The sequence below is a fragment of the Fragaria vesca genome, linkage group LG2 (genome assembly GCF_000184155.1).
Source record: "Fragaria vesca subsp. vesca linkage group LG2, FraVesHawaii_1.0, whole genome shotgun sequence".
Classification (NCBI taxonomy): Eukaryota; Viridiplantae; Streptophyta; class Magnoliopsida; order Rosales; family Rosaceae; genus Fragaria; species Fragaria vesca.
Window position 1 is genome coordinate 6,371,899 of NC_020492.1, and position 26,325 is coordinate 6,398,223.

General features: G+C 38.1%; 4 protein-coding genes across 4 annotated transcripts; all 4 read left to right on the forward strand.

Annotated features, from left to right (window-relative positions):
- The first annotated feature begins 1,599 nt into the window (after nt 1-1,599).
- LOC101292560 (ABC transporter I family member 19-like) lies at nt 1,600-4,582 on the forward strand. Its single transcript, XM_004289914.1, has 6 exons — nt 1,600-1,770; nt 1,848-2,008; nt 2,190-2,241; nt 2,475-2,611; nt 2,917-3,003; nt 3,229-4,582. The coding sequence occupies exons 1-6, from the start codon at nt 1,620-1,622 to the stop codon at nt 3,493-3,495; spliced, it is 855 nt and encodes a 284-aa protein (XP_004289962.1). The 5' UTR covers nt 1,600-1,619; the 3' UTR covers nt 3,496-4,582.
- Nucleotides 4,583-5,197: 615 nt separating this feature from the next.
- LOC101292852 (serine/threonine-protein kinase CBK1-like) lies at nt 5,198-10,646 on the forward strand. Its single transcript, XM_004289915.1, has 13 exons — nt 5,198-5,831; nt 5,899-6,073; nt 6,309-6,392; nt 6,488-6,729; nt 6,829-7,045; nt 7,261-7,340; nt 7,608-7,692; nt 8,122-8,253; nt 8,349-8,462; nt 8,562-8,609; nt 9,454-9,538; nt 9,876-9,932; nt 10,092-10,646. The coding sequence occupies exons 1-13, from the start codon at nt 5,617-5,619 to the stop codon at nt 10,214-10,216; spliced, it is 1,659 nt and encodes a 552-aa protein (XP_004289963.1). The 5' UTR covers nt 5,198-5,616; the 3' UTR covers nt 10,217-10,646.
- A 2,454-nt stretch (nt 10,647-13,100) lies between these two features.
- On the forward strand, nt 13,101-14,987 carry LOC101302619 (protein SCARECROW-like). Its single transcript, XM_004292170.1, has 2 exons — nt 13,101-13,856; nt 14,232-14,987. Exons 1-2 carry the CDS (start codon nt 13,101-13,103, stop codon nt 14,985-14,987), a joined length of 1,512 nt encoding a protein of 503 aa, XP_004292218.1.
- A 2,142-nt stretch (nt 14,988-17,129) lies between these two features.
- LOC101293150 (casein kinase I isoform delta-like) lies at nt 17,130-22,628 on the forward strand. Its single transcript, XM_004289916.1, has 14 exons — nt 17,130-17,957; nt 18,059-18,099; nt 18,708-18,777; nt 18,875-19,023; nt 19,111-19,206; nt 19,413-19,483; nt 19,705-19,766; nt 19,865-19,928; nt 20,054-20,138; nt 20,268-20,394; nt 20,522-20,595; nt 20,672-20,735; nt 21,065-21,195; nt 22,002-22,628. Exons 1-14 carry the CDS (start codon nt 17,882-17,884, stop codon nt 22,254-22,256), a joined length of 1,365 nt encoding a protein of 454 aa, XP_004289964.1. The 5' UTR covers nt 17,130-17,881; the 3' UTR covers nt 22,257-22,628.
- Nucleotides 22,629-26,325: the final 3,697 nt, after the last annotated feature.

Sequence of the window (26,325 nt, forward strand, 5' to 3'; positions counted from 1 at the left end):
CTACATATTACATAATTGGTCTTGATCTTTATGCTTCTGCATATTACAAATAAAGTTTATTAGATGGTTTTAAGTATATATGGGATTCTGATGCCATCTAATAGTAAAGCGGTATGTATTAATTAGTTGTAAATATATTATCAAATATCTTAATTTCTACCAATATTTCATATTAACTATTTTATTGTTGACGGTTATCTGAGAACTAAAATGAAGAGATAGAACATAGACTCTACAGTTCAGAATGCTACAAGCTCTATCTCTTAGAATAGCAGAAAACTGAGCTTTTGTAATGATTGCTCATTCCCATGTTAACTGTGTGCACCAATAATCATACGCATATATATAATATGTGTTTACACTGCTGACAAGTTACACATAAATCATGTTAAGCTCGTATCAAAAAAATAAAATAAAAATCATGTTAAGCTCACTACTAGCAAAATACACAAATTTTAACTCCCACATTATGCAAAGCACATATTATTCAAAGCTATGGATATATGTGTGATAGACAAACTCATACAAAATAATCCTGTGAACTAACTGTAATTTGTTCTACTAGAAATTTTTTTTAGTGACAATAACTACGAAATTAACTAATTCACACACATTTCCGTGCGTAAATAATATTTCATCAACCAACTCAAATAGTTGTCAATGCGAAAATGATTTGCACACTATTTATGTGTGCATAAAATATTAGTTTATTTTGAAGTTATTTGTTTTTGTTGTTATATGTATTGTATATGATAGTCTTTTGTGGCTTATACAATCTTGTGCTAGTGTGCATGTGAAATAAGCATTACACATATATTTGTGTCCAATTAAGCATCCGTGTGTGAAAAGAGTACATATACAGATTGTGTAAATTGCATTCGGAGGCTCAAAGTTCAAGTAGCATGTCTCCTTTTAGATATTTGATTGCGTTTAATCTTGTTACGATTGTTTCCTTAAATATGAACCGGCCCAGCTGTTTCCTGAAACCATGGTCGCTCCGATTCTTTCCTTAGTTCATGACTGTCCTAGCCTCCTGAATATCTCCTCAGGCTCAGGCCGCTCGAGCCGCCCTAAATCTTTCCTCGGGCTCTGGCCGCATCGATTATTTTCTCAAGGTTAAGACTCATTTTCATTATGAGATATAAAATTGTCCCATTTTCCTTTGAATACGCTAGACAACAATTTATCACAGTTCGGGAACTGGCCTCAAAAGTTCACTGGCCTCGTGTATTCCTTCAACCCAAAAGCAAGGAGAAATACTGAAATAGTTGTCCAAAAAGAAAAAGAAAAAGAAAAAAGAAAAAAGATAGGCCTCGCTTGTAACCCAAAAAAAAACAAAAGAAACTCAAATTACCTGCTCACTACATGTTCTCCGAAATCAGATGGACTATGTTATAGCCACGTCTCAAAAAGCAGTTAAGAGTGACTTTCCAACAAGTTATTGACCGAAATCGGTTGGCCCATTACTCCAACACCCGTGGCCGCTTCTACACCAGATTTCCACCCCTAGAACCATCTCACGTGGCCTTCTAATCATCGACCACGTCACCTCCCGCGTCCTATATATCTCTATCCAAATCGGACTAAAAAATTGACCGGACTTTTGCAGAGCATTAACAATGGCGGAACCACAAGAATCAGAGGCCTCGAGCGGCATCAGAGTCAGTGGCATGCAATTCGCATACGACGCACAGCCGCCGCTCTTCTACGACTTCAGCCTCAACGTCGCTCCCGGATCGCGGTGCCTTCTCGTCGGCGCCAACGGATCCGGTAACCGAAAACCCTAACCCTAATTCAGCGTTGTAAATAATTGCATTTCCAAAGCTAATTGAGTGATCAACTTGCAGGGAAGACGACGCTGCTGAAAATTTTGGCGGGGAAGCAAATGGTGGGAGGGAGAGATGTGGTGCGGGTGTTGAATTGCTCGGCTTTCCATGACACTCATTTAGTTTGTAGCGGCGACTTGGCCTATTTGGGAGGCTCCTGGAGCAAAACCGTCGGCTCTGCTGTGAGTTCCTCTAACTAATTGGGCTCCTTGTATTATCGAAATGATCTAATTTGTAATTTTTATGATGTAATTGTTTATGTAAGGAATTGTGTAATGCAAGCTAGGATACTCATAATGATAATGCAATCCAGGTGGTATGAAGCAAATGTGTTTGAATAGGCTTGTGTTTTGAAACTTTCAGGGAGAGGTACCGCTGCAAGGAGACTTTTCTGCTGAACATATGATATTTGGAGGTGGGTTATTTTATCTAGCATGCTACACTGTCACTGTTTTATCAAGTAAATCTGTAACCATCCATGTAGAGCATACTGTATTTAAAGGGAATATACTATGCAACTTCTCAAAGCTTTCAGAGTGTTTATTTGTCTTGTAACCTTTTTTTTTTTATGAAGAATTTGTCTTGTAACCTTTTTTTGTCATGTTTGTTTGATTCTCATGACAAATGTTGAAATTAAATTTGTGGCAGTTGAAGGAACTGATCCAGTTAGGAGAGAGAAGTTGATTGAGCTGCTTGATATAGATCTGAAGTGGCGAATGCATAAAGTATCGGATGGGCAGCGGCGCCGAGTGCAAATCTGTATGGGACTTCTTCATCCTTTCAAGGTATCATAGGATCTCATAAATGGGTTCATAACGAAAAAGGAAAAAAGAAAAGGAAATAGCCGTGCACTATTAAGAAGATTCTAATTTGGTTTTAAAATTTCAACTTCATTTTGTGTATTCCCAATGATGATTGTGTATGGTATTGAGTTATGAGTGCTCCCTGTTTCATCCCGTGATGCATCCTGCACATTATAGAATCTCCACCTAATAATGCTATAATTATGTACTTGGACTCAAGTAGGCTAAAATCTGGTAGATTTTCTCTGGGCATTTTAAAAAGTGGAAGCTTTCTCATTATCTTTCAGGTTCTCTTGCTTGATGAGGTAACAGTCGACTTGGATGTTGTTGCTAGGATGGACTTATTAGAATTCTTCAAGGAAGAATGTGAGCAGGTATGGCATTGTAGAATTGATCTTTTGTTAGTTATTACATTCACACACACACACACACACACACACACTCCAGATCTGAGATTTGGAAGAGCTTTGAGTGGGGGAAATGAAACATGTGTCATTTGACAACAAAGTCTTTTGTATTCTGGTCAAATAGCTCGATTCATATCTATCTCTCTTAATTTGACCCTTCTTAATTATAATTCTTCCGGCATTTCATATTAGAGAGGAGCTACAATTGTGTACGCAACACATATCTTTGATGGCTTGGAAACATGGGCAACCCATTTAGCTTACATCCAAGATGGTGAGCTAAAGAAGGCTCAGAAATTATTGGAGGTTGAAGAGTTGAAGAATTCTGTCAATCTGCTTTCTGTTGTCGAGTCCTGGCTTCGTGCTGAAACCAAGCAGGAGAAAAAGAAAACCAAAAATCCTGCCCAAACGTCATCTCCTTTTGGTATGTCGTCAAGACAAATGGCGTATTACCGCTGATCTCTCGATGAAGTTAGATAATAGCCAAAATTCAAAGAAAATTCTTAGATTCATCTTTCACCAATCCTTGGTATACCCACATAGAGTGTTTCCCTTCTTAGACTGTAGAAATAAGGATGGAATTGAAATGGGATCCCCCACGTCGAGCATGTGTTGTTGGCTATACGGTGAAGCAGCTCTGTTCGCCTTTTACAGGCCTGACATTGATCATCACAGAAAACTTGCAACAAGTTAGTCTGCAATTCCCTTTCCTGGTGGAGGCTATACCATGAAGCAGGTCCTATGGCTTTTCATAGGCTGATGACTTGGTTATCCAAGAGGTCTTGCAACAAGAGTCGTCTGCGATCTCTTTCCCACTGTGTCTTTGTTTGATTATGTAGAGAAGAAGATTTTTGTGATGAAGGGACCATCTGATAGCAGCATCAAGCATGTGAATATCACAATCTTTTACATGGCTTTGCTTGAATACAATGAGACAGGCTGGAAAATTTGTTACTATGAATCTGATGTAAAATCCTTTATTTTATAGTAAATAGATATAATTTTTCACACGAGCTAGTCTCAGTTCGACTCTGTTATCATGCTTGTGTCTATCGTTGCCTGTAACTGTATGGTATCATGCTTTCAAATAGCCTGGTATTCTTTAGTGTTCTAGTTTTCCAGAACTTGCTTCTGTAGTTTCATCTTCTCTATACAAAAGGATCAACAACGTTGAGCTGCTTGAGCATTCTCACGCATTCGATGTTATTTGAATCAAGACTCTTCATACGCCTAATTTTCATTATGGTTGTGCATCATAGAGTTACTGTCAAGTTGGTAGGTTTCATTGGAATTTAGTAGGATTAAGGAACACAGTTTCTTTCTTCCTTTACACTACAAGTAACATTTCAAGGTTGCAATCGCTTTCTGATGGCAATGCTTCTCCAAACTGTATTCCACAACGTCGGACCAAAGCAACAGTTTCACTTTCACACAGTCTGGTTTTGGCGTCATCCGAGGAGTGGGGATCATGGTCCCATGATTGCCCTAAATGCAAGAAATCTTCCCTAGCTTATCGACTCTCAGAGTACTGTATATTGCTTTCTGCAAAAGAAAGAAATTATCCTAGTCGCAAATAGATACCCACTATTACTATTGATTCATATCTTCAAGATTTAATTTATACAATTATACAATGCTTGCAGTTACTCTTAAACTTGGAACAAGCTAGAGTTCACCACTAAAAAACTCATATAATCATCCTAGTTTTTCAGTTGTATCCCTAGTTTATAAATTTCGTATAATTCAAGTTTATCACTAGATAGAGTGTCGTTGATGGGAGTATGTGAGGCACATACCTCTACTAAAAAGAACATCCCATCGAGGCTTTATCAATTGCTTGGGAACATAGAATAACATTGAGAAGTTATTTACCGATTGTATAAAAGCGTTGTTATAATAGAACTATAGAAGCATACGAAATTCTCACTATACATAAAACAATATTGACGGTAAAATTAAGGTTAGTCTCACCGAAAATGTGTCCGAAAGAAATGTCCCCAGACTCGAAAGCAAAGATCTTTGATGTCAGTGACACGGTGAACAACAAGATTGGATTCAAAATCTTACTGCTCCCTTGTAAGTTGTAACGTTGAAGATACATTGAACAAAACACCAGGAGTTGGCTTTGAAAACCAAACCGGACGTCGACGTGGAATGCGCGCGCAAAGCCGAACACTAGAACGTGGAGTCCGCCGCCCACCCGAATCTTCTCGTATCAATTTCTCGTGAGATCCAACGCAACAACGGTCCATTATTTTTTTTTTAATAAATAAAATTCGAAATATATAAAACGAAAATGGAGGGAGGGGGTGGTGGTGTCTCTCCTAGCTGAGCACAGCGCAACAGATATAGCGAACAAAGCGGACGGAGCTCCGGACCCGAAGGCCCAAAGCCCATTCCTCACCGATAACGCCGGACCCGACGCCAATTTTTGCGCGGTAGTCCGAATTTCTAGGCTCCGCTAATTCACATTATCTTCTTCTATCCATTTTGATTCCGCAATGCTTGATTTGGACTCAAACGGATCGTGATTCTGTACTACGGCGGCGTTTTGGGGTGGCACATTGGTTAAAGGAGGAAATGGATTCGGCAAGGCAATGGTTGCAGAAGCTACAGCCGCGAGATAAAGTGAGGAGCTACGCGAGGAAGAAAGACACGGTGGGCGGCGAAGACGGCTCGGGTACCGATGACGAAGCGCTTTCTAATGTCACCAAGCAGAAGGCCGCCGCGGCCAAGCAGTACATTGAGAACCATTACAAAGAGCAGATGAAGAATCTGCAGGAGAGGAGAGAAAGGTAAAATGTGATAAATTTTTGTGGGTTTGTTGGGGTGTAAGGAGTAATGCATTGATATCTGTGACAGACGGAATATGCTGGAAAAGAAGCTGGCTGATGCAGATGTGTCGGAGGAGGATCAGAACAACCTTCTTAAGTTCTTGGAGAAGAAAGAGACCGAGTACATGCGGCTGCAGAGGCATAAAATGGGGTGTGATGATTTTGAGTTGTTGACCATGATCGGCAAGGGCGCATTTGGTGAGGTATGGGATGCTTGGTTTTTAATTTGTATTAGTATGCTTTGAGTTACATACTTCTTCCAAAGGAAGTTCGAGAACAATGCATAGATGGCTTAAAATAGATTGATATGAAACATAGTAATACAAGATTTTTTGGTCTGTATAAGGAATTTCCAAGTCCATGACTTGCTGCTGACAGAAAAGGTTGTAGTAGGAAAATTATAAATTTCAGTTTAGTAAAATGTCTTCATGGGTGCAGGTTCGTGTCTGCAGGGAAAAGACATCAGGTTCTGTATATGCCATGAAAAAGCTTAAGAAGTCAGAAATGCTTCGTAGAGGCCAGGTATTTCAGTAAACTGGTCTGCTATGCTAGTTCATATACTTAGGTAGATGAAAGTTCAAGTGTATTTACTCCCAGTTGGCCTATATTCCTATCAGGTTGAGCATGTAAAAGCTGAAAGGAATCTGCTTGCTGAGGTGGACAGCAATTGCATCGTCAAGCTCTATTGTTCTTTTCAAGATGATGACTATCTTTATCTTATAATGGAATACTTACCTGGAGGAGATATGATGACTTTACTTATGAGAAAGGATATTTTGACTGAAGATGAGGCTAGATTTTATGTCGCTGAAACAGTTTTGGCTATTGAGTCTATCCATAAACACAATTATATTCATAGGTTGGTGTTACCATTTCATTATCAAAATTTGTTTCACCACAGATATGCATCTTTGTACTACTAAATAAGGGTTCAATGTGTTTGTTTTGCGTGATACAGGGATATTAAGCCTGATAATTTACTACTTGATAGATATGGACACTTGAGACTGTCAGATTTCGGATTATGCAAGCCTTTAGATTGCAGTACAATTCATGAAGACTTTTCAGTAGCAAATAATACCAATGGTTCTGGACATAATGATGAACGCCCTGCAGCTCCAAAACGCACACAACAAGAGCAACTGCAACATTGGCAGAAGAATAGGAGAATGCTTGTGAGTTATATAGTCTATTGTTATTACTCTGTCTCTCTCTCTCTCTCCTGTGCCATAACATAGCTTTCAAGGTAGATAAAAGAGGAACTGTCTTTTCAGAGAAAAAAGAAAAAGATAAACTGTTACATTTGGGTTGCCTGCAATTTTCATTGATGGTCTTTTGGTAGGATGGTGTGGGTTATTGTTTCTCTAACTATTGATATATGGTACTGCAGGCTTATTCAACTGTTGGTACACCTGATTATATTGCCCCAGAAGTTCTGTTGAAAAAAGGATATGGAATGGAATGTGATTGGTGAGCACTTAGGCCTTTTAGTGAAATATGCTTGGTGTGCAATGCAAATGAATAATTCCACTGCTCTGTCGACATGATCCCTTTACTGTAGGCTCAGTGTTGAATCTAAAAATATGTCATCATTTTTGCACCTCTCATATTGCAATGGAACCTTGTTGCAAGTACTAGGGGAATCTATCTGCCATATACTGAGAAACTACCTTGTTTTGGCAATGCTATGCTTTTATTTTTGGTCTAAGCAAAGTTATGATTTTGATTAATACACAGGTGGTCACTTGGTGCTATTATGTATGAAATGCTTGTCGGTTATCCGCCCTTCTATTCTGATGATCCAATGTCAACCTGCAGGAAGGTAAATTTTAGAATTACTTTAAATTTATCGAAGCATCTTTCTTAGGAAGTCTCTTGTGGTGCTGGGTCTCTTGTGGCATCTCATTTCAACATATAAGAGTGCATATTTCAGAAAGTTAACCTACCTGCATTCTCCACTTGTAGATTCCACTGCGTCAGTCCTTTTCTATTTTAGTGAACTGGTTCCTGGATTTTCTCCACAGTTGATAATCATGATTAATTACTCTGACATGACAAGTGAATCACTGACCAACATTGCATGCATCCCACGTTGATGTTGTCCGTATGCCAATACGATTGTATATTAACATACAATGTTATGCTCTCAGTCTAAGCTGAAACTTTAATGGGTTAACTGCACCTAAACCCTCATTAGGGATGACAAGTTGTACTTATTACTTGATAACATAGCTTCTCTTGATTGTTGCAGATAGTAAACTGGAAAACTCATTTGAAATTTCCAGAAGAAGCAAAGCTATCTCCAGAGGCAAAAGATCTTATTAGTAAACTCTTGTGTAATGTCAACCAAAGGTTGGGAACAAATGGTGCAAGTGAAATTAAGGTGTTGTATGGTGTGTCCTGTTCTAAATTGCTTGGATTTGTTAATGGACTTATTGCATGTAATGATAATTACCTTACTGCTGATTCCTTTTCCAGGTTCATCCTTGGTTTGATGGTACTGAATGGGAAAAGCTTTACCAAATGGATGCTGCATTTATTCCTGAGGTCAATGATGATCTGGACACTCAAAATTTTGAAAAGTTTGAAGAGGTATAGATGTTTCTCCGTTTTTGTAAATTGTGTGAAGCAAGTTTTGTTCAGCATAACATGTTTCTCCTGAGTTTGTTTATGCTAACTTTTGGTCTGCAGGCTGACAACCAAGCTCAGACTTCACAAAAAACAGGTCCCTGGAGAAAGGTGAGCTTTGGACTTTAATTGCTACCAAGTTATTTTCACTTTCTGTCTCCACTTTGATTTAGAATCGAAATGAACTGCTGTCTTTGTCTCCACTTACAAGGTTTAGTCTGTTTCATCAACTCTCTTAATGATATACAGTCGTTTCTATACATGAGCATCTAAGCATTCTTTCTTGGTGCTAAGAGTCTGTTTAATTGTATTTAGCTGGTTTGGTATTTACAAGTCACCAAGAATCCTTATTCTATATCTTAGAGTCTTTAAGCAACTTTACAGTTTTCTTTCTCTTTGTATATCAACTAAGTGCTCAAATGGGATGTTATTTTGGCTTATAGTACTGGTTTTGATTTTTGCACAAGTACAAACTACATTAAACTTCTTGCGTTAGTGTTCAAGGAACTTTTGAATTCTTAGACCTGATAGTTCTTCTCTCATGTATCTTTAGCATTGAGAGGAATTTGGGGGGAACTTTCTAGCAATTATACATAGCTTTTGAATGCAATAGAGTTCTTTTTAATAAATTGTATACATTCAGTTTTAAAGCTTAAACTTATGAGATTGAGGTATCTGTTGGTCATAAAAAAGTCTATGTCCCACATTTTAGAACTGAGATTACATTCTTAAACTTCCTGGATGCTTAAGATCATTTAGTTTCTATTCAAAAAAAAAAAAAGATCATTTAGTTTTTGGTCATTGGTTCAGAGAGTTCTTTTCCTTTTCAGTGCTTTTTAGGAATTAGTTTCAAGTACTAAAGAAATTAGAGATATCTAGAAACTACCCAGCCTACCCCCCAAATCTTTTTCAGTGTTTACTTTTTTCTCCTCATATTTCCCTTGTTCTTTTGCAGATGCTCTCCTCCAAGGATATCAATTTCGTGGGCTACACATATAAAAACTTTGAAATTGTAAACGATTATCAAGTACCAGGCATGGGTATATATTTCTCTCTTTCCCCCCCCATGAACATGTAGAATTTTATCTTTTGTTACATGCTGGTATCGGTTCAAAATTTGGTTTTATCTGCACACCAAAATTGGTTTTATCTGCACACACACACTGAGGAAGTGTCTACCAATTAAAGGGATGATCTTGAATTGTTTGGGGGTTATATTATCCTGTCTTGTTCATGGATAGATCACCCATCCATTTTGATGTTTTGTTTGGAAGGATGATGTATAATTAGCCATCTTATGGCGTCCTTTTCTTTTTCCTTTTTTGTTTTTTTTTTTGGCCTCTCTAACAAATGAGTTGGTCTCTTCTCTCTGTGTAGCCTCGTTGAAGAAGAAGACCAACACATCAAAACGGCCATCCATAAAAACACTTTTTGGTAGGCTTATATCTCTCTTAAATAATCTATTATGTCTCTTCAGATTTTTTGTTCATTCTTATCAGTGTTTTATGTATCTTTGTACACATATTGCTAATGTTTCACTATGGATGTATAGATGTCTTCTACTTCTAACCTGTTTCTGTTTGCTCGAGACAGATAATGAGTCAGAGTCATCGGAGGCATCCGACACACCTGGTAGTGAACAACCTGTGAAAGGCAGCTTTTTGAACTTGTTGCCTCCCGAATTAGAAGTACCTCAACGCCGAAGTGACTCTTCATAACTTGGCCAATAGATGGACTTGGAGCTTGTCCACCAACTGTATTTCGACTTTCGAGTAATTACATGCAAGTCTCGATGCTGCCTTCTGTGCCTGTACTTTTTTTCATGGTTCTCTCAGCTGAAGAGCTTCGAGGTTTGATGAAAATCTCAGTCTCCAATTCTGAAGGAGGGTGGCTGATCTTGAAGAAGCAACTAATATTGAGCCTTCTCAGATAAGCTACCGGCCTGTAAGTTTCTGTGTCATCAACATGTTCAAGGGTAAATACCCATTACTTTTACAACCTCTAATTTGTATCTTATTTCCTTCCTTTCTTGTTGTCCATTGTTGTCAATACCAAATACTGTACAAAAAACTTTCAAACTCATACACTGTATACAGATGTTAATTCACTGTATTAATCAAAACAATACAATTTGTTCACTCTTTCCTCAATCTCTTTGTAGTAAATGATGATAGCTAAACATCATGCTTACGCGATTTTTATTTTTTTATATATGTATATGCATTAATCATTCTAGATAATACATCATCAAGCAAACTCAAATCACCAGAATACAAAAATTGTGACTGTGTCGTGTATTTTTTTTTTTCTTTTCTTTTCTCAATTAAAAACAGAAGTGAACAAAGATTTTATAAGAATCTAATTGAAGCCAAAGAGAAATAGCGAATGATCCCAGAAATATTCTCCAATGTGGGTCTGTGTTCACTATACAAGTGCCATATGGCATGAAATTTGGACAATCTAGAGTCCCCATCATTGAGGAACCATTTTCTGTGTGAAATTTCTATTTAGTTTAATATAGAACCAGTGATTACATTCTCAATTGACTGGAAAAAATGGCACATATGTTGAAGTGTTCAGACAAACGAAACCTTCAGAAGACAGCAAATAAAACTAAAGCTACTACAGTTGGTCCTGTCCCCAGTTCTTCAGCAATTGGACAAAAACGCTCTAACTAGTTGTCTAGTGGTGAAATAAGTTCAAATTCTCTCAGACTTGTAATTTGTTGTCTTGTCAAAATCAGATATGAGAAGTGAAAAGTTTATAGTGCAGCAAGTTTACCAAGTTTACCAGTGGTTTTTTGAGCTTTGACTCGTTCTTTAGTGCAGCAACTGCTTAACCAAGCGTTCCTTGGACGTCTCCTCAAATTTTTCATCACTATTTTGAGGTTTCAGCTTCACTGGTACTCTTTATAGAAATATTTAGGACCCTTTTACAAGAAAGATTGAGAGAAAATTCGGGTTAAATTGACTTGATAGTGCGATGATAATAAGATATAACAGTCAAAATCAAAGTAAAATCAATACTTCGGAACACTAGAGAACTTCAAAAACACCCTTGTTGATTGACCAGGAAGGTCCAACAAGTTGGTTTGGTTTGGTTTGGGGTCATCCTCCATTGTTAATGTTAATGTTGTGTGTGTGGAAAGCAAGGTTGACGATTTGACATCAGAAACGATTGGCTCAGTTCTAGTTCCAAATCTATGCCGCAAAAGCTGGCACCTGGGAGATCAACTTTGCTGGCCAAATTGCTCAAATGATTAAGGCCAGCATTATAATATTATCATGACCTAAATGATTGGCTAGACCTTAACAAATCACAGGTATATATGTGCCTTCCAAGGCTGAGTCAAGTAATTAGAAATCGTCCATTTAAGTCACTGGGATTATTAATTAATTAGTACAGAGATGGAATATGGATTAGATCAGAAGCAAAGAGTTTGAACCCTTCACATTTTTTTTTTTGGTCTGGAAACCTTCACATTTGGAGGAAGTATTTTATTTTGGTTTGTCGCCAAAAATGTCTTTTCTTATGGGTCAATGATAACAACAACAAACAAAATCTATTAAGCATAACTCCAAATTTCACAGACCTACAGTATACATCATCGTTATGAGGATCCTATTCTTTTTGGTATACATAAGCATTTTTAAGAAAATGAAATGAAGCAGTTGATATTAATCTCACTAATATATTCAAAGCAGCCATGCATCATGATCGATATGATGTATTTAGTGGGTTAGTTGTTCTTTTCTCATCTTCATGAGTATTGTAATTTCATGATTTCATCCACCTCATATCGATATATTCATGTATGTACTAAGTTTCAAGGATGTTATTACCAACGAAGTTACTACAATACTCTGCGCGCGGTTTTACTAGGCAGTCTTATACTCAAAACCTTGAGGCAAATTAAAAAGTCTCACCAAGGACTTCTTAATTTTGTCCATCCCTAGCCTAGCTCGCTAGCTTGCATTTTCCTAAAGCTTTGTTGCTTATGTGTTTGGATTTCGCCGAGTCTTGTAACGGAGACTTGTAACCAAGCGGGGTATTAAAGTTGTTGGACGGTGAATAAATTTTTACTTAATAAGGTATGGTTATCTTGATTTGTTCACTTCAATAAAGTCGCACTAGACACGCTTCACGCTCCTAAAAAGAATCTCTCAGACTATAAGGGTGGGTGGGTACCAAAAAACATTTCTCTTGGTTGGGATCATTGGAGATCATCCTTATGATAATTGGATATATGTTATTGGTGTGTGGAATAGATGAATTACAGCTAAAAATAATTATATAGAACAGTATCCTGAAAATCTCAAATTTGAATATTAACATTTAACAATCGCAATATCACTACCTTACCGACGTGGTATGTTTGGCTTGTAGCATGTTAACTTCTTCTTTATGTCCTGAATATGCCGGCCATTCTTTCCTTTAATCCCAAACAAATGCCAAAATTCTATGTCATATTTTCCTTAGCCATCACTTACCTTTAAAAATAACCTCCACCAGCAACTACCTCCTCTCTGGCCCTCTCTCTCTATCACCACCATCGTTCTGTTTCGATTATCTGTCTTGAATCAGCTGTGATCATTTCAAATAATGAAAGCAGAATTCGAAATGGTTCATGGGACTATGAATGTGATCCAACCCCATGAAACCAACTGGATCAACAACTCGACCTCAGTTAATCCATTATTCCCAAAGCCTGTAAGCGATCTCTCTCAGTGGGTAGAGCACATAACAAAGCAACTCATCGATGACTTGCCGGAAACAGTCACCACCACCGCAGACACTTTGCAAACTGCAGCAACATCCGGGGATCAGTACTTCATCCCCTCGTCACATTCCGGCGAGTTCAGTCCGAGAAAAGCCTCCAGGAAAAACTACGGCGACGACACAAGTGCTGATCGTGCAGACTACGAGCTGCAGTGGGGAAATGAGCTGCAACTCCATGCAGAGAATAGTAGAAGAGCGAGAGGGTTGAGTAAGCTTGACCAGCATGGCTTAACCCTAATTACACTTCTGTTCGAATGTGCGGTTGCCATCTCAGTGGAGAACCCCGGCGAGGCACATCGGATGCTGCTCGAGCTGACCCAGATGGCCTCGCCGTATGGGCCATCATGCGCAGAGCGCGTCGTAGCCTATTTCGCCAAGGCCATGTCGAGTAGGGTTTTGAACTCGTGGCTAGGCATTTGCTCTCCTTTGGTCAACTACAAAAGCATTCATAGTGCTTTTCAAGTCTTTAACACCATCTCTCCTTTCATCAAGTTTGCTCACTTCACTTCCAACCAAGCCATCCTCGAAGCCTTTCACCGCCGTGACAGAGTGCACATTATCGACCTCGATATCATGCAGGTATAACCTCAAAGTTCGATTGATCGATATCGCTATATTCTCTTTTTCATGTTTTTGAATTAGAGTTTCAAATTTTTCATTGTAAATTACAAGTACTGGATATTATTCTTTGATAGTTTGATATACATTTTCTTTGGTAATACGTTGTTGTCACTTTCAATCTGCCATCTTGCATTTCAAATTTCATATCTTTGTACTCACATGTATACGCGTATGATAAACTATTCTCTTAGTAATCTTTATTTCAAAATGTTTCTCGTATAATACTTGATAGTAATAATCGATCATTATATTGGGAACTGATCGATTTCAAATACCTAGCTGACAATTTTTCTGTTAACATCGACATATATTGATCAAAATCCTTGCATGCAGGGTTTGCAATGGCCTGCTCTATTTCACATCCTCGCCACACGCATGGAAGGGCCTCCACACGTGAGAATGACCGGCATCGGCACCTCATCTGAGGTATTGCTCGAGACCGGAAAACAACTTTCAAATTTTGCCAGGCGACTCGGTTTGTCATTCGAGTTTCATCCAATCACCAGGAATTTCGGTGACCACCTAGACACTTCAATGGTGCAAGTGCGGAGGGGAGAGACTGTAGCAGTGCATTGGCTACAGCACTCACTCTATGATGCAACCGGACCAGATTGGAGAACAATGAAACTCATAGAAGAACTATCCCCCAGAATCGTCACATTGGTGGAGCAAGACATGTCACACAATGGAGGCTCATTTTTGGACCGTTTTGTCGGGTCTTTGCATTACTATTCCACCATGTTCGATTCTCTTGAAGCTTATTTGCCTAGTGATAACCCTAACAGGCACTTAGTCGAGCACTGCTTGATGTATCGGGAAATCAACAACATATTGGCCATCGGCGGGCCGGCGAGGAGTGGAGAAGACAAATTCAGGCACTGGAGGAGTGAGCTTGGGGCTAGCAATAGCTTCATGCAGGTGGGTATGAGTGGAAATTCGATGGCTCAGGCACAGTTAATATTGAACATGTTTCCTCCCAGCAATGGATATAGCCTTGTGCAAGGAGATGGGACAATTAGACTTGGGTGGAAGGATACTAGTTTGTATGTTGCCTCTGCATGGACTTGTTCTCATGCTTCATCAAGATAGGGGATCTGTAAGTCCGTACATTAATTGTGTGCTTTTCTTTTTGGGAGTGAATTGGTCATAGCTAATTGTATGTATTGATCGCTTAGGGCTTGCATATTCTATATAATCCAATCTAATTTGTTAAGCTACGTCTTTGGAGACACACTATGTCGATCACTACCTTTGGACAAGTTTTATGCATGGGATTGAACCTGATGACTGATACAATGTCCTCATAGACCACAAAACCAGGCACTGCACTAAGGGAAACTGATCATGATCATCAGCACTTTCATATCACGAATAAGAGAAACCAATAGAGAAAATAAAACGTACAGAGAGTTTGGAGCATGCATCAGGATCCGATATCAAAAGAATGGAACAGCTTTGACCTAGCTATTTAACATCACACATTTACGTGAAGGCGTTCTCGTTCTCTTTGGAAGCAGAAGAAGAACAATATATATCGAATTTTAACGACGAGGCAGAAATGCAGAGTTTCTACATATTTTTTTTTTGACACAACAACTAGCTAGGAACGAGTGACGTCTCGTATGTCGAAGAATGAAAGAATAAGATGAGCAACTTCGTCCAGAAAATCTCTAAATCTAAATACGATATTATACAACCTCACTCAGCTTGATTAATTAGTTGAATTGATTCAGCTTTATAAGTGATGAGTCAGTTTCTCCCCAAAATGTATGACCGATCCCAAAATACAATATACTCCATAAAGAATACTACGATGCTCTTGCTCTTTAAAATTCTAAATATACGGTACCACATCTAATAGGTGCGCGCGTACGTAATATGCAGAAAGCTAATCGCACATTGAGAAGGGAAACAAAAAATATGTAGATTATACTTAAGTTAGCTAATAATCCACATTCAGTATTGTCGAGGGCCTCGAGGCCTTAAGGTGAAAACCTCTCCCACTTCCCTCCCACTTGAAAAACCAAGTGGAGGACAATATAAGTGACCAAGTCGAGGACAATATCAGTGGTGATCTGATCGATACCATGAGGCTGATGAACTAGTTCCACATTGAAAACGAGAAGTAAAATACGTACCTAGTTTATAAGCGAGTTCAACCACAATCAATACTGTTGTGAAACTAATCCCACATTGAAAAGGAGAATAACAGGGTTTTTAAATGTTGTGCACATATGTGAGGCCAGATACCCCTCATGAGGCAATACGAGGAGATGACCACGAGCAGAGGATCCGGATCAAAAAGGATAGTAATTTAATTTGCTTTCAACAATTTCTAAGTTATTTTAGGAAAGTGTACTTTGAAAGAATATTCTGGAGTACTATCATAGATGAATTCATGTTATTACGATGAGTGACCGAGTTTCTATGTATCACTGTGGATACTAATACATCTTCTTGTTCTATCTGATGTCAACAGAAGTGTATGTAACAGTTGTTTAGGTTTACAATCAATATATTGGCTATTAGCATTTTATTTTAAAAAAAATATATCGATTCCTTAAATTGTTAACCAAATTTTGGCTTCAAAATATAGGAAGCTATTGTCAATAAACAACCGATGACATCAAGACCACCCTCCCTAGTCCCCAACCATAAATCACCATTCACGTTACTTAACAAACCCTCAAGACCACAGCCGACATGAATCAATACATTTGGTGCATGTAGACCACATGGGTAAATTTGGGGGGTCAAAAGGCAAGGGGATGTAGAAAGTGGAGAATCCAAGTCATCCAACATCCAAAATGGGGTTAAGTTTCTTCTGACAATGAGCAGTCCCTTTCCTGACAACAACAACAAGAAATACGAGTACTGACTCTGACCAACAGTCTGTCCCCCCCACCCTTCCAGATCACCCCCAAAACAATTAAGAACCACCAAAGAGAGAAAGAAAGAATATCCACAACCAAAAACCATAGTAACCAGAAGAGAATAACCCCCCTGAATTAGCAACATTCCCATCACTAACTAAATCCCCCCAAATCTACCCAATTTCAGCAAAGCCAGCAAGTGCAAGCAAACCAAACTGGCTTGCACGTTTTGGTTGGAAATTTCTCATTTCTTTTTTCTGTTGCAGTAACACGTTTTTGTTAAATTAAAATTCCCAAAATTCTATCTTATCACTTTCTCTTACTCAGAGCAAGCAAAGCAAAGCAAGACAGCCCAAACGTGTTAGGCTGCAGCTCAGACTCAGAGAAGGTCTCGCTTCACTCCTCATAATCTCAATCCCTTCCAATAAAGATTAAATCTTTTTTGGTTTTTATTTAGTTTTATTACCAAACCCAACAAAACTAAACTAAAAAAAAGGAAAAAAACCAATAATCGTCTCCATTCTGTCTCCAATCTCCTTTTCTCCTTCTCCTCTTTATCTCTCTCTTTCTTTTCTCTTTCTCTTCACCCCCATTTTTCTCCTCCGCCCAATTTCCCCCATTTTCCGAAGAAACGTTTCGTGGGTTTCTTTCTCTCTCCGATCCCAATTCGAAGACCCAGTATTGATCTTGGTGCAAAGCTTCGTTCTTTATCGGTTTCGGAGGATTTAGAGTCAAAGATTCGATGATGGTCAATGTGGGTCAATGATCTTCTGAATTAGGGTTCCAATTCGCCGCCTGCGATCGAAGATTTGGGGTTCAATATCTAGCTTGATAAGGCGGGCATTGATTTGGAGGATTGGGTTTGTTATTATCGAGGAAAAAGTTTGAATCTTTTTCCAATTGGAGATTATTTGGTTGTGATTTAATGCGTTGATTGTGATATTTTGGCTGAGTTGTTGGGAGTAAACGTAAGATTTTGGGAGATTTGGGGGTTGTTATTGTTTGGTGGGTGTGAGGTTATGCACACAATAAAGGGTTGCATTTGGTAGAGATATATTTGCCTTTTTGAGCTTCTGGGTTGGAGCTGTGTTGGTGAGATTGTGTTGAATCATGGAGCATGTGATTGCTGGCAAGTTTAAGCTTGGGAGGAAGATTGGGAGTGGTTCTTTCGGGGAGCTCTATCTAGGTATGGGATGAACAGCCCCCTTGATTTTAATTACTAATGCATTGTGTTATTGTATGGTTTTTTGTTTGCTTTTGTTGAAATTTTGTGTGTTGTGGTTGTAGGTGTCAATGTACAAACCGGGGAGGAGGTTGCTGTGAAGCTGGTATGTGATTGGTCCTGAAAATGCTTGATTGAGTTGTGATGTTTGGTCTTTGGTCAAATGGATTTTTAAGCATTTTCTAGTTTTGTAGCTAAACTGTAATTGGGTGGCTTCTCCTTTTGGTGGCCATTTTTTTCGTAATAGTTCTGGTTCTTGAAAAAGCAGTGTAGTTCTATTTGTTTGTTAATGTGTTTGATGTTTTCATGTTCTTTTCCAAGAGCTTCAGCTCAAGTTGCATCACATTCATAGGGATAGTAATGGTTTAGGCTTTAGGTTTTAGGTACCATAAAATGGGATGTAGAAGTTTAATTCTACGGTCATCGAGACATTTTCATACAAGATGTGTCAGAAGATACTGCTATCACTAGGTTAAATCAAAGGGGAAAGTGAACACTAAGGCTCTTCTGAAATCCTTGTTAAAAGAGTAGGTTGAAGTCACAACCGATACTTCTTGATGTATATATTCTTTATCTTTCCCTTTTGAGTTTGTTTGATTTCATTCTGGTCTTTTAAACTTCTAGGCTGGTGCAACTTTTTATTCCCTTGTTATAACAATTATATAGCTTATGATGTGCATGATTTATTGGCTAAATTAATTTTTAACATTCCAGGAACCTGTGAAGACCAAGCATCCCCAGCTTCACTATGAATCCAAATTGTACATGCTTCTTCAAGGAGGAAGTAAGTCACTTTATCTTTATCTGTAAGCGAGTGTCTGCCTCTCACCTTCTACCTCAATAAAAATGATTAATTGTTTGTTTTCTTTCTCTTAATGAAGCGGGAATCCCCCACCTGAAGTGGTTTGGAGTTGAGGGTGACTACAATGTCATGGTTATTGATCTTCTTGGACCAAGTTTGGAAGATTTGTTCAACTATTGTAATAGGAAGTTTACATTGAAAACAGTTTTGATGCTTGCAGATCAATTAGTAAGTACTTTTGGCTATCCTTTACCATATGTTGAAAATGGCCAAGATTTTAACTGTTATTTATTCTTCCAAATGTCATCCTTTCAGATTAACAGAGTTGAATACATGCACTCAAGAGGTTTCCTTCATCGCGATATAAAACCTGACAACTTTTTGATGGGCCTAGGGCGTAAAGCCAATCAGGTATATTAGTGTTGTTTGGTTGTAGTTAGTGTTGTGAAAAAATAGTATATGCAGACATATGTTATTTGGGTTATTGAATATCCGTCTCTCTATGTGAGATCTCAAATGGTATTAGGGTTGTTGATTTGGATATTACTTAGTAAAACCTACTGTTTCTCTTTTATTTTATTTTTAACTGTAATGTTTGTTTCAATTACTTGTCACAGGTATATGCTATTGATTATGGCCTTGCAAAGAAGTATAGGGATCTCCAGACTCACAAGCACATAGCTTATAGGTGAGTTGTTATGTAGTGTATCATATATCTTTTGTGTTGTGGGTTAAAGTTCACCCATGCAGGACATATTATATAGCATGGACTGGAATCTTTTCTTTCCTATATTCTGCATCCCGCGTCTTTTGTTTTTGCTCTAGTTTTTTTACTTTCAAATTCTGCTGGTGACAAGGTTGCTGTAAAGCTCATCCTTTTCCATTATTTCTTCCTTTTTCGTTTCTTAGGGAGAACAAGAACCTCACAGGCACTGCCCGCTATGCAAGCGTGAACACTCATCTTGGAATTGGTGAGATATTAGCTGTCAATGATACGTTACTATCCAATGTTAGGTGGGTTGCATACCTGACATATCTGACTTTATATGCTCATTGATTGTACTTACAGAACAAAGCAGAAGGGATGATCTGGAATCACTTGGTTATGTGCTTATGTATTTCTTACGAGGAAGGTACAACATACATTTCTTGCACTGGTGTTCATTTTAGCTGCAGTTTCTGCCTGATGTTAGGTATTTGATGCATCCTTGTCTGAGTTATCTCTTATGTCTAATATGTTTTTTTTTCCTTCAATCAGCCTTCCCTGGCAAGGACTGAAAGCTGGCACAAAAAAGCAAAAATACGATAAAATCAGTGAAAAGAAAATGTCAACTCCTATAGAGGTATCAATTTCTCTCATGCATTCTTATTACACTAGTGCAACTTATGCAGTTGGATTGGCTTTCTTTTGGTGCTTTGAATTCTTTTTGTTGTTGCTACATGGATAACATAGCCACAGATATGTTTAACAGGTGCTTTGCAGATCACATCCATCTGAATTTGTATCCTACTTTCACTACTGCCGAGCATTGCGGTTTGAAGACAAGCCAGATTATTCATACCTGAAGAGGCTCTTTCGAGACTTATTTATTAGAGAAGGTAGCCCCATTCTGGCTGTTTTTCATATTATTGTTTTCTTGCATTCAATTTTAATAGGTTCTATCACTTCCATTTTACTTATTGGGCATTTGGGATATTGACATTGTGTCATTGTGATTGCATATAGGTTATCAATTTGACTATGTATTTGACTGGACTGTCCTGAAGTACCCCCAGATTGGTGGAAGCTCTAGAGGATGGGTAAGTCCTTGGAAAATCTTAGGTTCACTTCTGATTTCATAAGATCATTATTTATTTTGTTCTTTTCTGTTTTCAGCATGCCAGTGGGAAAGCAGGTGCAAATGCAGGACCATCTGGGGAAAGACCTGAAAGAGTCTCAGGTACTATTCTTACGTGAAAAGACTTTTGAATCAAGTTGCCAGTGATTATTTGCCCTTGATAATTCAATTAAGTTTGGATTTAGTGTATGCTTTTGACTCAAGGGCCTGTTAGATTGTTATACCCTAAAGCTTGATGGTTCCTAATGTTGAGTTCTGGACTATGTCATTCCTTAATCCTCTATGGTTAAAATCTATTTAGGATCTGAAACCAATTTTTTGTCTAGTTAGTATGGTATCCAATTCATCAGCTCTTTATTGAACTTACAAACAACATGATTCTCTTTGGTTTCAAACAATGCTTAATTCCTGCTATGCAATTTTTTGTTCAGTTGGGAAAGAGATTCGAGAAAAATTCTCAGGTGCAGTTGAAGCATTTTCGAGGAGAAATACCTCAGGTTCTAGTCCACGAGATCACTACAAACACAGGTCTATTGATGATGGACCTCCATCCAAAGACACGGTAAAGTTTAAATGACTGCAGTGTGTCTGGTAATATGTTCAGCAGCCCCTGTTTCTTTGGGCATGGATAGCGCTGTGTACTTGGTAAATTTATTCTGTCAAAGTTGCCAAGTAAAAGTCAGCTTCAGGCGTACGCCTACCCATCTAAAATTTTAACAATATTCAATCTGAAGTGTTTGGCCCTTGGGTTAATTTTTTTATACAACTTAAAAGTAGTTTTTATATGTTTTGGTAATTACATATCAGTACAGTTTTGGTTCGTTGTTGTTGGGTAATATTATAATTTTTTTTCTTAAGGTGTATCACATTATTTTTTCTTCTTTGTTATCTTCTTCTCCTTTTTTTCCTGCAAACTCTTTGTTTTCCTGCAAACTCTTTGTTTAAATTTTTTTGCCAGAAACCAGTATTCTTATTTTTTTTCTTTCTTTGTTATCTTCTCCTTTTTTCCTGCAAACTTTTAAAATTTGCCAGAAATCAAAGTCCTGGCCAGCCAAGTAATGCTGTCTAAGCAATGACAACAGAGATAAACTGAACAAACTAATCAGAAAAAACGTTCAAAGAATAAAAGATTTGCAAACTTGGGATTTTAATACTCGACATATTGATTCATAGTTAAATATTACTGTTATGATTTGGAATCCTTGCTAATGTAAAGTCACTCTAAATATATGTCTTATATCATCTCAGTCCTCACTGGCATTATATGCTATTTACCTCTAAAATTCCTTGTTATCTACCACCATATTCAAGTTGAAGTTAGGCATTGGTTTCTTCTTTAACTCTTATGGAGCACTGCTGCGTTTTCAGCCCTATGATTCTGAGAGGGGACGCAATTCCTCCCGATATGGTAGCACTTCAAGGAAGGCTGTGGCCAGCAGTAAGCCAAGTTCCTCAGGTGAGCCCAGTGAAGGTCGCACAAGCCGATTACTCTCAAACAGTAGCCGCCCGTCTACTGGGCACAACCGAGTTCAATCTGGGCATGAATCAAAGCGCCCTGTTGCTACTAGAGGGAACCGTGATGATCCTCTCCGTAGCTTTGAGCTCCTCTCAATCAGGAAGTAATGGAGCTCACTATTGATATCTGCTTAGTCATCGGATAATCACTCATCAATTTGATGAGCACCTGAGAAAGAAAACACAAAACTTGCCTTTGTACATGGGATATTCCCGATGCTCCATCATTACAGATCTTATTGCATGTCTTATGACAGTATTACCTTCTCCATCCTCCCACTTCTCTCTTCAAGAGTTGAAGGGCCGCTGTAACTGTGTATTAGAAGAAACATACATTCTTTCTCTCCTTAGCTGTAATAATTACTATTTCCTCATTATACACCTACTTGAGTTTGAGACCGTTTCTTTGTTATTTGTATGCACCTTTCTATTTAAGAGTTTAATCAAGAGTGCTGTCGTTTGAGCTTGGTCTGTAGGAAATTTCTATTTTCAGTCCATTGCAGTTGCTACATTCAGTAATAATGCCTTGAATCCATAACCTCTCTGTAGTGTGGATCGGTAGATAGTGTGGATCGGTAGATGCTTGATCAATAGCACAAATGTTTCATTCCACATGAGCTTTAGGCTGACTAGCTCCACCATATCTATTTGGAGTTTTAATAGGGACTGGTCTGAAGAATACTAGAACATAGAACTTGGCTCTGTAGTTGGCTAGCTAGAAAACCTGGCTGGCCAGCAGGCACAAGATGACCAGCCCCTGCCAACGCTTAAACTCCCCCATTTCTGCACATAACCAGCAACCTCTCAACCCACTCTCCTATCCGCCGACAGAAACCTCTCTATCCCTTCCCATTTCATGGTCCTCACCCAAGCCTCATTCGGAACCATGCCGCATCTCATGTCAAACTGCCCCTGGTACAACACCACCTTGCTCTTCCTCACCAACTCCTCCACCATGTACTTGACACTCTTCATCATATCCTCATGCAACACCTCCCCCACCAAACGGCTACATTCCTCATGCAACCATGGACTCATTCGACACCCCCTAACCCTTCCTCACCTCCTCATTCGTCAACAACTCCCCAACCAATGCGTCTCATAGCTTGCGTTCTTCTTATATCATACAAAGTAGGCAACCCGGTCATGTCTCGCAACCTATCCAACACTCAGCTTCTTGCATATTTCGCCTCGCTATATATATACCCCTCCAATACTTCTGTAGAACATTTCCGGGGCTGAGTAACGGTGCTTTATGCCTTTTAATTACAGCAGTAACAGATATTGTGTTACGGTCTTTTGGGTAGAATCTTGCAAGTTTTCGAATTGAAATCTTCATCAAGAAGAATTTTGAGGGGGTTTCATATCAAAATGAAGAATTTGCTTATCACAACCTTGTTGTAGATTCTTAATAGCGCGAACCACCCCCAGAGCTATCTGAAGCATTTTCTCTCAACTTAAAAAATTCGGGAGAGAGATTTCCCAACAAAAATCTCACTCTGATTCTTGAGAAGCCTTAGACTCATTCATACGACGATTGATCAAAGGGGAAGAGGTACTTGAGTGTTACTCATGATTGTTCCCCTTCATGATCCTCAGCTCGGAAAGTTATACAATTGAAATCGCTGCTTGCATCACATCATTCCAGTATTTCAATTTCAGTTTGACAATCTTATTGGTCCGCTGCGTTCGGCGACGAGCTACCACACAATCAGTAATATCCTGCTCCGATGTTCTGCCTTCTGTCTTGCGTGATCATTCTCTTCTCCTTTTCATATAGAAACAACAAAATTACGTATACACTCGATTATGTAAATGAAATTCAAAGCAGTAATATGGAATAGTTTTCTTATCGTTCTAAAGGAATTTGTTCTGCCCCCCATTCTAGCTTGATATACGCGTCGATCGTACCAAGCGACGTCCCGCACAGAACGTCAACACTCTTGCCCTAATTTTGATGCGTGCGTCCATGGCTCCTCTACTATAATCTCACGGCTTTTTGTTCAATTCCTACATACGGCGCCAACTGTTGATGCAAAAAACTTCGAGAGAGAGATTTCCCAACAAAAATCTCATTCCTTTGATTCTTGAGAAGCCTTGGACGCATTCATACAACGATCGATTACAGGGAAAAGGTATTTGCAAAACAAAAACACACTCCAGATGCCCAAGTCAATTTCGATTTAAGCAGGTACAATAAAAGAAATCAGTTCGATACTTGTTACCGTTGTTACTCATGATTGTTCCTCTTCCTCCTATTTTTTTTCTTCTTCATAAGCGTGTGAATTTATAGACATTTGATTTTTTGGTCCTCACTTCACGTCGTAATGGGAGTAGTAGAAGGAGTAGTGTTTTCACGTTTTTCATAATCTTCACGTGCTTCGACCATCGGGCCTAATTTATCAAGTGGGGGCCTAAGTTGAAATTTTATACCCCCACATTAGACCAGGATTGTTTTCTCCATCTTGAAATATATGTTTTACTAGGAATCCATTAGCCATGAAGTCATAAACAAGGTATATATCCCAATACCAAGTGCATGAATTCCTCAACTGCATCATCCTTGTTCTTCCAGTAGCCACCATGCTGAGTTGCTGACTGACTGTGTTACAATTCAGGTGGTTTATCGTCTTAATGTTCGAGTATGCAAACCTGCGTAAGATTTCTCTATAGTTTTCCCCTTGTTTTTGAAATTATCAATGACCATCTTCTTAATATATCTGAGCAGGAAGAGTTTCTTATCCTTTTCCAATATTCTCTGGCTTTATTTTTGCAAGCAATTGCCATCTTCTTGATATCTGAGTATGAATACCGTCTTTGCATACGTTTGTTGCATGCATTGAAGAATTCTCCGACTGCATCTTCAATTTTTGGAGTTGAGGAATATGGAGTCAAAAGTAATTTTATTTTTCAATGGTGTACAATGAAAATTAAAATTAATTGAAAACATAATTTCATTCTAAAAAAAACATAATTCTACTTCACGACTCGATACCAAACTACGATGTAACAATGAATTGGATCGTGAACTTCATAAACTGAGTCGGATACTCTCTTCCCCCGAAGTAACTTCAAAGACTCAAGACCGTCTTCATTACTTTAAACACCATTACCTAAAATTCTATTTTTTTCACCATGCATGAAATATGTAACATGTACACACATATTATCATATATACATGCATGATTTATTTGTGCATACATTTAACATGGGAATGACCAATCATGACAAAAATTTGGTTTTTTTACTATATTATGAGATGGAGCTTTCTCTGTAATCCGAATTGTGGAATCTAGGCTCTATGTTTCCATTTTTATTTGTATATAATTATGAACAACAAAGTTGTTTAACATATGAAATATTGGAAAAAATTAAGATATTCGACAAAACAATTGTACTTTAATGCTAAACTAAACCTCTTTTCCGTAGTCGTTGATGTCATTGGTCAACCTCACCCATCAGGCCCAGATTTGATAGGAGTCCTAGGAGCCTATCGACTCAAGGCCTAAAGATCTTAGGGGCTCAGAAAAAGAAAAAAAAAACTCATTTTATGATCAAATATAGTTAAATAATTAATGGAAGTGACAATTAATGTCACAGCTCCACTTCTAAACATAATTAAAGGAAGATAATGGTAATGACTGTAATTAAGGGGCCAAAACAAGGGGATCAAACATGTTTTTATCGTAATTAGTGTTAACATTTTAATTTAATTTCTACTCGAATTGCACCCAAAACAAAATAAGGTAAGTTTTTTTGAAAAAAAAGAAAAAGAAAAAAAAAGGTAAGAGCTTAAAATAGGTTTCATAATGTAAATAGAATTCCTAAATATAAGGTAAGAACTTGTTAGAGTGTAGAATTGGTTTCGTTTTGGATATGATTTTGAGTTCATAGTTTCAGTTTATGAAATATTTATATATATATATAATTAAAAAATTTAGAATTAAACTATAATTTAAGGGCCTAGCTTTAAAATTTCGACTCAGACCTCAAAATCCCAAGTTCAAGCATGTCACCCACTCATATTGGGTAGATGCACATGAGCTCCATGATGTTGCAGTCGCTTTAATCCAAAAACATTTGGAGTTCGTTTGGATTATGGATGTATATTCGGGTATATGACTCCAAAGATTGACCATCTCCAGATACACTATGCCAAGTAATATGAACACAAAT

Coding starts and splice junctions, on each gene's coding strand:
- LOC101292560 (XM_004289914.1), top strand. CDS start 1,620: ATGGCGGAACCACAAGAATCAGAGGCCTCGAGCGGCATCAGAGTCAGT. Junction 2,009..2,189: donor GCAAAACCGTCGGCTCTGCT/GTGAGTTCCTCT, acceptor TGAAACTTTCAG/GGAGAGGTACCGCTGCAAGG. Junction 2,242..2,474: donor TGAACATATGATATTTGGAG/GTGGGTTATTTT, acceptor AATTTGTGGCAG/TTGAAGGAACTGATCCAGTT.
- LOC101292852 (XM_004289915.1), top strand. CDS start 5,617: ATGGATTCGGCAAGGCAATGGTTGCAGAAGCTACAGCCGCGAGATAAA. Junction 8,254..8,348: donor ATGGTGCAAGTGAAATTAAG/GTGTTGTATGGT, acceptor TTCCTTTTCCAG/GTTCATCCTTGGTTTGATGG. Junction 8,610..9,453: donor AAACAGGTCCCTGGAGAAAG/GTGAGCTTTGGA, acceptor GTTCTTTTGCAG/ATGCTCTCCTCCAAGGATAT.
- LOC101302619 (XM_004292170.1), top strand. CDS start 13,101: ATGAAAGCAGAATTCGAAATGGTTCATGGGACTATGAATGTGATCCAA. Junction 13,857..14,231: donor TCGACCTCGATATCATGCAG/GTATAACCTCAA, acceptor CCTTGCATGCAG/GGTTTGCAATGGCCTGCTCT.
- LOC101293150 (XM_004289916.1), top strand. CDS start 17,882: ATGGAGCATGTGATTGCTGGCAAGTTTAAGCTTGGGAGGAAGATTGGG. Junction 19,767..19,864: donor GAACACTCATCTTGGAATTG/GTGAGATATTAG, acceptor TTGTACTTACAG/AACAAAGCAGAAGGGATGAT. Junction 20,139..20,267: donor AAATGTCAACTCCTATAGAG/GTATCAATTTCT, acceptor TATGTTTAACAG/GTGCTTTGCAGATCACATCC.